Below are 10,579 nucleotides of genomic sequence, written 5' to 3'. Positions count from 1 at the left end.
CATGTGGCTTAAGTGGAGGGAACACAGTACGGGGCAGCTGTTCTTAACTCCCGTGGCCCAAGCCATGTGCCTCAGCTTCAGGGAATGATCTTCACGCTCCTCTCGTCCATGGAACTTCCCGAGATTAGTCCCCACAACTCTGTAGCTGCATGGCTTGTGATCTTAGCATCTCTGCACTTGGTTTTCACCAACTCCTCCTCAGGGGTGCTGTGACTGCTTCCCATGGGGCTTCACGGAACCCGTGCCTAGTGAACTGGGTTCCGCCCAGGAGGGAGCCAGGTGGGGGCCGGCAGGCCTCTGCTGGAGCCCCTGCTCCCGGGCAGCCATGCAGGGGGAGGGGCAGGGAGGCCAGCAGGCTGAGTGGTGCAGGCCCAGCCAGCTTTCCTGTCAGACAGGCGCTGCCAATGCGGAGCCAGACATCGGGAACAGGTTTAACCAATTACCCGAGCGCCCCATCTGCTGTCTGGGGTGTGTGTGAGGGTGAGTGCATGTGAGGGTGTCTGGGAGTGTCTGGGAGGGCTGTGGGCGTGTGCGCGCGACTGTGACTGTGTGGGTGTGTGTGGGCGTGCGGCGGGGCACGTGGGCGGGGTGTGCCGCCTGTCCCCGTCATACCCCCTCATTTGTCAGGCTGTGGCCACCAGCTTAGGGTCTTCCTGTCTCCCCAAGACCCGGGGGTCTCCATGAACAACCCACCCAGCGCCCCAGGCCCCCATTCCCCACTCCCCTCCTCACCACTCTCACCCCCAGGGCTTAACGAGAGCCCGGAATCACGCCTTCTTCCAAATCGCACATTCAGATGTCTTTTCCTAACAGACCACACGTTCTTCCCGCTCACTCGCTCAATTTCCTGCTACATCCGCGCTTTGACCTCCTCACAGGCTGCTCCTGGCCACAGGCCCCTCTGTTCTCTCTCCCACATCCCCTGGTCCCACTGCTCCTTGGTTGCACCTGCCCGGCAAAATCACAAACTTGCTCGAACCTGTTTCCTCATCTGCCCTTGCAGCTGAGTCTGTGAGGACATCAGACAAGCGTGCTGGATGGCACCCCTTGAAGTCCAAGGTCCCAGCCTCAGTTTAGGTTGATAAATCCACTCCTGTTCTCCACAGGGGATGTCTCAAACAGTCACCCTTCTCCCCAAACCGCTTTCCCTGCTTACCCGCAACAGAAGACCTTATTTCCATCTCCAGAGGGAAATGAGAAGCTCTGGAAGAGAACACCTTCATATCAACCGGGGGACGGGAAGAAAGAGATAGTCTCTTCAAATGGGGCAGTCTGAGGAGGGTTGGATAAAGGAGCAATTCACAAATTTTGGGACCCCAAGAAGAGCTGTTGTAGTGCCCCAAGCTAACAACAGTGGCCCACAGCCCTGGGGCCTGAAGAGGCAGGGGCAGGAGCAGTTACCAGAACCTGAGAGGACAGATGGATGGAGATGGCCCCAGATAGGAGCTGTGGCCTTCAGTAGCAGGGGGCCCAAGGAGGCAGGGGAGGCCAGGGGAATGAATCGGCCAGTGTCACTCTCCTCAAATCCTTCACTGGAGACTCCCAATCCCAGGAGCCAGACGGCAAGTCCATACGAGTCAGCCTCCCGGGACAGAGAGCGGGTAGAGAATGGTGCAGAATGGATCTGGGGGCCCCAGGCAAGCTAGCCTCTCACCCCCCCCAACCTCCCACCCTCAAACCCACACCACCTCCGTCCTGTTACCCCGAGACCCTCCTCTCCTTCTGGCCCGCCCCTCTCCTCTCTGGGGACCTCACTTCTCTTTCCTGCCTCCTCAGGCTCCTCCCTCTCACCCGTTACTGTCCACATGCCCGAGTGTTCCTTCTGACGCCTTCCCTTAGCCCCACATGGTGCTGCAGCCATTGTCATGTCCCAACGCCCAGCTCACAACCCAATGTCTTGGAAACTCTTTGTTTTACAAGTTAAGGTACACGGGCGGCCAGTCAGAGTCCTACTAACTTCCCAGCCCATGGAGATCTGGCTTTTGCCTGACCACACTCCACTGAGACTATTCTCTCCAGGTCCTTCCAGGGGACATGCTGTGTGTCCCATCTTCCTCACCTCCCAGCACCTGTTCAGTATGTGGACAACCTCCCCTACCGGAAGCATCCTCGTCTCTTGTCTACCCCGTTCTCCTCATCTTCCTCTTACCCCTGGCATTAAAGTGCTGGGGCCGTCAGGACAAACACCACAGACGGGGCAGCTTAAGTGACAGGGATTTATTTTCTCACAGTTCCGGAGGCTAGATGTCCGAGCTCAAAGTGCCAGCAGGGCTGATCTCTCCTGAAGCTTCTCTTCGTGGCTTGAAGGTGGCTGTCTTCATGTTCACATGGTGTTTCCCCTCTATGGATGTCTGTGTCCAAATTTCCACTTCTTATACGGTGACCAGTCATACTGGATGAAGACCTGCCCTCATGAGCTTGTTTTACCTTAATGACCTCTTTAAAGACCCTACCTCCGAATACAGTTGCATTCTGAGGTCCTGGGGGTTGGGACTTCAACATTTGAATTTAGGGGGACACAGTTCAGCCCATAACACCCTTCTTGTGGCGGAGCTTCTTAGCAGCCTCCTGTCTCTGGCCAGGCCTCAGAGATGGGGGCTCCTCGAGGTTCCATCCCAGGTCTCCCTCTTCTCACCCCACAGACTCCCCCTGGGTGGTGGCTGCCGGTCCTTTAGCGCCAGGTGCTCTCAATAAATGGATAACACGCCAAGCTCCGTATCTAGTTCCCACCCGCCTCCTGAGCTCCCGACAAGCACACCCAATCGTCCCCTGACATCATGACTTGGGTCTCTCACAGGAACCTCTAATAACCTGTAAAACAGAATGCATTACCTTCTCTGTAGATTTGTTCTTCCTTTTCTGTCCCTTAGCCCTGAGAGATGGCACCACCATCTCTGTCCTCAGCTGCCCAAGCCAGGAACCGGGGGCCATCTCTTGACCTCCCTTTGCCACCTCTCCACCATCAATCACCAGGAGCTGAGCAGTCCCGATCTCTTCGTTCTCTCCATCCCCATTCCACCACCTGGTCTAGGCGCCGTCTTCCCCCAACTTGACTCTCTCCTGGTCTCCCCAGCAGTCTTGCCTGTGTCCACCATACACTCTACTCTGTTGCCAGATGAATCCACTTCCCTACTTAAAGCTTCCGGTGGCTGCCAGCTGAGCCACTTCCATCTCCGGTGTCTCGTCTTGCCCCCTATTCCCTAACACTGAGCTTCTTGCAGTTCACCCCTGGACTGAGTGAGGGCCCTGGTGTGCTGTCCCTCCCTCTGCCACTCTTACCTGTGGAGAGGAGGGGAACCAGCGCAGGTGGCCAGGGACTGATAGCAGCCTCCTTCCCTCACTTCCTCATTGGATGTGTATGGGGTCCTTGAGGGGGGGCACCTGGTGCCTCTGTCACCCATTTGTCTACCTTCTCTTTCTCTTTCCTTCTCTTTACCCTCCCACAAGGCCCAGGGAACTGGGGTGAGGTGGGGCCCCAGACTCTGAGAAGATGTCCTTGTCAGGAAGGAGCCAGGCTCTGAGCTTAGACAAGGTTGCCAACAGCTACCTTGGAGTGGGGCGTGAGAAGTGAATGAACATTTTTCAGCCACTGCCCTGAGAGACACCTGGTACTGCAGGGAAGCAAGGGCACATGGGGGTTAGGCCTTTTGGGAGTGGCTGAGACCTTGCTGTTTAAGGGGCTAATCAGCAGCAGGGCTTGTGGGTGAGATGGCAGGAGCGGCAGCAGCTCTCGGAGGCTGAGGGAGCTCCATTCTGAAAATGACCCCGGGCCTTGAGAAAGGGTCACTCATCACTGTCTTCATCCCCTAGCATTCTGACCCTCCTTCTAACCATGGCCTGAGTGGGAGGAGGGAGGCCTTAGGGGCCAGTGGGTGGGGCTGGGGCCAGGGGAAGCCACATTCCTGGAGTGTTAATGATCTCCGGGCTGGGCAGGAGCTGAGCCCCCAAACCAGCTAAAAACAACAAACAGCTCCTAGGAGGGATTTGTGTCTGTCCTGAGAGTCAAAGATTTCCGCCCGGATGGGGGCTGTGGCCAGTGGGGCTCTTCCACAAAGAAATTCCCCCGAGACCAGAAGCCCCATGACCTAGAAGTATTGCTTGAGAACATACCCCACCCCCATCCTTTTTCCTCCCCCCACTCTCCTAGGGAGGCCCAGTGCCCAGGTAAGGGGAGGCAGCAGCCCTCCTGACACATGGGAGGCATGAGAAGAGTCTGTGTGCTCCTCACCTGGTCTCTCCAGTCCTCACACCAGCCCAGCAAGTGATGCTGCTCTTGACATTTTATAGCTAAAGACACCATGGCCCTGCTAGAGAAGGTGCTCCTTAAACATCTGAGGGAATTAAGGGGTGCATAAAGGAAATGACTGGCTGGAAGTCACAGAGTCATGCTGGGGCCAAGCTGGGACTGGAACCCGGGTTGGCCTGACCCCAACCATAGACCTCACCTCTACTACGTGGTCTCCCTGGCAATGGGAGGCCATCAGCTGCTCCCTGCAGGGGTGGAAGAGGCTTGGAGGTCCGGGAGAAGAGTTTAGGCCTCACTCCCTCAGGAATTCTGGGGGCTGCCTAGAGGAAGAAGAGCCAGCATTGTCAGAAGGTGGCTGAGGCCTGGCCGAGGGACTGTGGAGCAGCTAGGAAGGGGCAGAGTTCCTGGGGCTAGTACCATGCACCGCTGCAGACATGGCAACCTTTCCACTTGGCTCAAACCTTGCCTCCCTATGAAGCCTCTCTGGGCTCCCAGGCAGTCCAGAACTACCCTTCCCCCTGCACTCCCCCTCCCAGTCCCCTGGAGATCAACAGTACGAGGATCTACCCAAATCCCTGTCTGCTCAAGTTCCTTGCAGTGGGGCCCTTAGTAAAGGGGAGGGGCCTTCTGCAGAGTTCAGCCCACCCCTCTGTCCCGCTTCCTGCCCTCACATGCTCTTCCATCCTTTCCTCTCCCTTTCCTTCTGGGCCTCCCGGTGAGCCTGACTCCTCCCGGAGCCCCGGTCTGCCCCTTCCTCGGGGGCCTTCCCACAAAACCCTCAGGCAGCCCTGGCTTGTCCTCACTGTGCTTCCGTACCCCTCTCGCTCCCACCCACAATCCACAAAGCCAAGCCCCGAGGCTTTAAATCCATCATTTATTGCCCACAGCTCATTAGTATTACATAAATCAGAGACTGAGAAATTTTCTGAGAAGGTTAAAAAGACACTGCAAAGTCTCCTTGGTGTGGCTAAGGCACGTGTGCTGGTGCCTCACTCACACCCAGCCCGGGGCTGGAAAACCACCTTGCCTCTGGTCTTTCTTCTCTCAGGGACCCCCCACCCTGCTCCCAGGCCAGGGGCTCAGGATGGAAAACAAGCCAGCTCACAATCAGGAAGTAGAAAGGGGCTGTCAGGCACCTTGCCCCAGCCGCCGTCTAGACACCTTGGGCTTCTGGTCCCCGCACCATCGGATTGTTCTCTGGAAATGGGAGAAGGGTGTCCCCGAGTCTGAGGGAATGTCTGAAGTGACCAGGAGAAGGTGGACCAGTACACCAGGCCTAGAGAACCGGGGTGGCAGGGGTGCCCTGTGTTCTGACACAGCTGGGCCAGCTACCCCCTAACTGTGGGGCCCGGCTCAGCCTCCTCCCCAGTCATGAGCCAGTCTGTCCGCCATGTCCCTTCCTCTGGCCTCGGCTGAGTGGGGGATGGATGTTGGCAGAAAGTTTTCCCTCGTGGTGTTTTCCACAGCCAAGCCAGGGCTTATCTTAGCAGCATGGCCCACTGGACCCCCACCATCACCCTGAGCTATACAGATCCTTTGCCAATCCCCTCCCCAAAGAGGAGTCCCCCTAGCTCACCTGGAATTGCATTTGGGGGCATGACCAGAAATCATCCAGGAGACAAAGTAAGTCGGTTATGAGATGCCAAGGCCGCAGGGCCGGGGCTGGGGTGGGGCTGGGCGAGGGCAGCCAGCACAGAGACGGAGTCGGAGAGACCCCATCTCTTCCAGGCCTCCAGAGGGGGTGGGAGTGGGGCTGGGGTGTGCAGTTTTGGTCTCAAGGTAAAGTGAAAGAAGAAGACAAGAAAAAGACCCATAGAGAGGTGGGGCAGGGTGAGCTAGAAGAGAGCTTTTCAAAAGGGGACCCAGACGTGCCCAGCCTGTCATTGGCACAGTCATATTATGGCAGGATTAGCTCAAAAATACTTGACCCTCTCACACTGTGGCAACCTTTCCCTCCACTGTTTTGTTCTCCCTACTTGCTCTGCTTTCACCCTTTCCTGATTGGTCAGGGGCAGGGGGTGCCGCTCCTGAGGGCACTGGGAGGGGGTCCCTCAGGGCAGCATCCTGCAGAAATAGCAGGGCCTGGCTGGCAAGTGAGGGCAGCAGGGGCTTCTGAGGGGGCGCCTGGTGTCCATGCCTGTGGAAGACCCACGTTACCACAAGCACCCCTGCACTGAGGATGGTGAAAGCCGCCCGTGGCCACACCCTCGCTGCCCTGCACTAGCCTTCTCCTGCACCTGTGTCACCACCAGCCACGTGTCTCCCAGCTGGCGTGTCTCCCCAGGTGGAGTCACCAGGGGAAGGGAGGCCCTGAGGCTGCAATGTTGAGGGCTCCAGTCCAGTTGGGGCCAGGAGAGGGGTCCAATGAGGCCCACGCTTCCTCTTTGTTTGCCCCGTTCCCCCTCCCTCTGCAGAGCCCCTGCCGACCTCTCCTCTTCCCAGCCCACAGGTGGGAGAAGACAGGAGCCAGCAGCACGTGGCCCCGGAGGCCAGTGCACGGTAAGAGGTGGCATGTGGGTGTGGGGCCCCACGTAGGCACAGCCACCCACGCTATCTCCTCCTTCAGAACTGCAAAGTGTCTGGCAAAGGTCAAGTGTTCCCGGGATGTGGGCTCACATACAGAAAGGCAAGGTCCAGGTTCTGAGGCCAACTGCTGGCTGTTCCCAGAGGGGCCTGCCCCTTTCCCAGTCCAGTGTCCACACTGGGGGATGTGCCTGGGCTGGCCAGCATCCGAGCAGGACAGGCGAAGACGAGGTCCTGCTGGAAGAGCCTGTGGGAACCCCTTGCTCCAGTCCTCTGGTTCCGGACAGGGAGTAGAGGCTCAGAGAGGGGAGTGGACTTCTCCAAGGTCACACAGCCCCTTTGTACTACAGCCAGGGCCTGCAGTTTCTGGCTCGAGGCTGACTCTCAGAGTCAGGTGCCTGGAAACCTGGCCTCCGCCCTCAGGCAGAAGACCCTCCCACTCGGGAAGCGGTAGTATGGGGCAGACAGCCCCAGGGGGCCTGGAGAGGCGCCCCCCAGATGGCAGTCAGCCCTGCTCCAGCTCCAGCCCCACCCTTGGCCCAACTTCCAGCCTGGTAACTACAAGGAGGATCTTCCTGTAGAGGTCAGAAGTGCAGGCCCACAATTCCAACCAAACATCATTCCTTCTTGGGGCTTCTTGCCTGGAGCTGGGGTCATTTCAGGGGCCTCGAATGGATCAGCAGGGTTCCATGAAGGGTGACCCCAGCCCCAGGCACTGGGCTTCATGCAGAGGGATTGGTTCTGCAGCTTGTGCGTGGATGAGGGCCAGCCACGCTCAGAGCCAACTGCCCACAAAATCCTTCAGAGGCTGCCAGTGCTCCTGACTCCCTGGGCCCCCTCCTGAGAACCTTGGTCATAGCTGCTGGTTCATCCTGTGAGATGTAGACTGCCCCCCCAGCCCCCGCCCCCGCCCCAGCCCAGCCCAGCCCAGCCTGGGGAGCCACTGGGCCTGGCCACCAGAATATCCTGAATCTATCAGGCCCGCTGCCAAACCCACCAGCCCCCAGGCCCACTCGTATGGCCACCGCCGGCAGCTGCTGCATCTGGGCAGCGGCAACCAAGGCTCAGACTTGATTCTGATAAAAAAGAAAAAGAAAAAAGAAAACCAAAGTATAAAAGGATCCTAATTCTACCCTGTGGGCACTGTACAAATATTCAGCTTCACACATAATTGTGCTGAGTAGAGTTCTGACAACCCCACCTAAGGCCCAGAAATGCACTTGATTATTTTTTATAGGAAATGTGTCAGAATTCCTCTCCCGTATGTTAACATGTGAATAGATTAGTCTCCCTTCCTCTGCGGGGGGGGGGGGGGGGGGGGGGGTGGCTCAGGACCGGTGGGGTTAGCTTGCCCCTCCCCGCAGGTGCAGCCCCAGAGACTCCGTCCCCTCCCCCAACTGCCCGGCCTGGATCAAGCTCCAGCCCCAGGCCGGCGGGCCACCACTCACAGCCCCTTGTTGTACACCACTGTCCGACTACTTGTGGCCTGGGCAATCTCAGGCTCTAACTGGGATGTCTCAATCTGCGGAGAGAGCAAGAACAGAGAAGACAGGTTGTGGGGGGCAGGAGGGAAGGGGTGAGCGTGGAAGCTGGGAATAGCATTAGGAGCACCCTAGTGCCCACAGTTCTCCCTCTCCGCCACCTATGGACACATCCTTCTTTACCACCCTCCTGCCAAGGGGCTCAGAGTATCCCTTCCTGTCTAGGTCTTGTCTCTTCCTCTGGCGGCATGTCTGTGTGGGTGAGCATCCTACACTCTGACCTCCGAGTTGTGTCTTCCTCATCTCCAAGGGCCTTGTCCGCTGCACCGCACCACAGCCTGGGCCTGGTCACCACCCAAGGCTGCCTCACCCACACTCCGGAAATCCCAACTCCACCCTCTTGGACTCCACAGTCCCCTAGCCTTCCAGTACCCACCCCCCCACTCTCCCTATCCGTTTTTAGACCACGAAGACCTCAGGCCCCAGACTCCTGACAGCTCAGTCTTCACTCCCTCCCCCTCCTACCCGGACTCCAGGGGCCATCACTCCAGCTAATCCCTAGCCCAAAAAGTCCTTCCAGCCCCAAATGGCAGAAGCCCAGCTTTGGAGGAACTCCAACAGGCATCCACCTTCTCTCCACTTGAACTTTGACCACCTGTTGGAGACCACTCAACATTCACAGCTGGACCCCCACAGTGACCAGCAAACTTCTCCCTGCCGACCACTTCACCCAGTCGGCTCCTTCTCCCATTCTCCACAGACAGCCACCTTAAACCATCTCCACCCTCCTCAGCCACCCCACCCTCAGCCCCCCACTTATCCTGAGCATAAGAGCCTTCCTTCTACTTCAGAGAAAAAGCCAAAGACAACAGAAGGAGCCTCCCAGCATCCCACCATCAAACCCTACCTGTCCACGATCGGTCCACACGGCTCCACGCCTGCCCTCCGGCCACCCCTCCCCTCAGAAGGCAGCACCTCCTGGGGCCCACCGCCCCCCACGCCCACTCTGGGAGCCCCCTCCCGGTCTGTCCTCCTCGTCCCCCACCTTTGCAGCCCACTGACTCTTGACCATCAGCATTTCAACACTGACAAGAACCTCCCATCTGATAAGACGTCCCGTTAACCCCATGTCACGCTCCAGCTACCGCCTGGTCTCTCTCCTCCTCAGCAACCGCATTTCTCTAAAGCACTGTCTCAACTGGCCTTTTCCACCTCCTCACCTCCCACTGACTTTTCAACCCACAGCAAATCTGGCTTCTCTTCCCACCATACTCCACAAAAATCCTTCTCTCCAAGTTCACTGCCGCCCCCAGGCTTTGTGACATCCATTGGACACTTGTCAGGGTCGCTGGGGCTCAGCTTGGCTGGGCCCTCTTCCCTGCACAACCCCCCGGGGGTGAGTCAACCCTCCCGGGGACTCCCAGATCTGAGGGGGCTCCCGCCATGTTTCTGCCCTGAGTCATGGGCCTGCAGGGACTGCCTACTAGACCTTCTCATGGACATCTCACAGGCACTTGAACTCAACCCTAAAATCTAAATCACAGCTGAGGTCACCGTCTCCCCCTGCCCCACCCCAGCTCCCCACACCACCACCCAGTGGTGCCCTGGGCCTGCCTCGCCTCCTCTTTGCTTCCTTTCCCCTCGAGTCCCAGCCGCCCCAGTCCACCCCTACCTCAGACACTGTGAACCTTCCCAACCACAAGCTGGGCCACCCCTCTGTTCCCTATAAAGTGGATCAATGACCCCACTGCCCTCAGGGACCCAGTCTAGACTCCCGGGCTGTCTGTCCCCTGCCTAGCTCTACCCTGCCCCTTGGACCGAAGACACCACACGCACCTACTTATTTCAGGGCCTCAGATCCACTGGGCTTTCCCCAGCCTGACTCTTTGCCTGAGCCAGCCCCTCTGTCACCACCTCTCCTCCTCCCCCTCCCCACTCTCCCTGTTCTTCCTGGGGGCTTATGGTCCAGGAGGTCCAGGAGGCAGCTTTAGACATCTTCCCTCCTCCGGCCTGGGTGTGGCCACTTCCCTGGGCCCCCAAAGCTCCTGGCACTTCTTAATCCCAGTTGTATCACTTGTTGCTGAGGTTGACTGTCCACTCGTCTGCCCCTCTCCACTTTAAACAAGCTCCATGAGGCAGCAAACATGATGTGCGATCGATGGTGTTCATCCCTGCATCCTCGAGGCCTAGGGCCAATACACAGGAGGTATTCAGTAAGTGTTGAATAAATGAATGGGAAGAAGGGAGGCAGAAGGCGCCCGGAGGAGAGCATTCCCCTGGAGGCTCTATGGCAGCCCAGGTGTTGGTTTGCAGCTCCAGGGACTAAGCC

General features: G+C 58.1%; 1 protein-coding gene across 8 annotated transcripts in view; it reads right to left on the bottom strand.

The window, feature by feature from the left end:
• Positions 1–5,106: 5,106 nt before the first annotated feature.
• The window catches only part of SFXN5 (sideroflexin 5), a 112,894-nt gene continuing 107,421 nt past the window's right edge, over positions 5,107–10,579 (bottom strand). For all 8 annotated transcript variants that reach the window (XM_035728881.1, XM_027622148.2, XM_027622149.2 and 5 more), the window contains one exon: positions 5,107–8,291. In XM_035728881.1, the coding sequence (XP_035584774.1) occupies positions 8,214–8,291 (78 nt within the window). In that variant the 3' untranslated portion in view covers positions 5,107–8,213. The remainder of the gene's footprint in view (positions 8,292–10,579) is intronic.

Source organism: Zalophus californianus, chromosome 8 (genome assembly GCF_009762305.2).
Source record: "Zalophus californianus isolate mZalCal1 chromosome 8, mZalCal1.pri.v2, whole genome shotgun sequence".
In the NCBI taxonomy this organism is placed as follows: domain Eukaryota; kingdom Metazoa; phylum Chordata; class Mammalia; order Carnivora; family Otariidae; genus Zalophus; species Zalophus californianus.
This window is presented reverse-complemented; position numbering and strand designations above follow the sequence as displayed.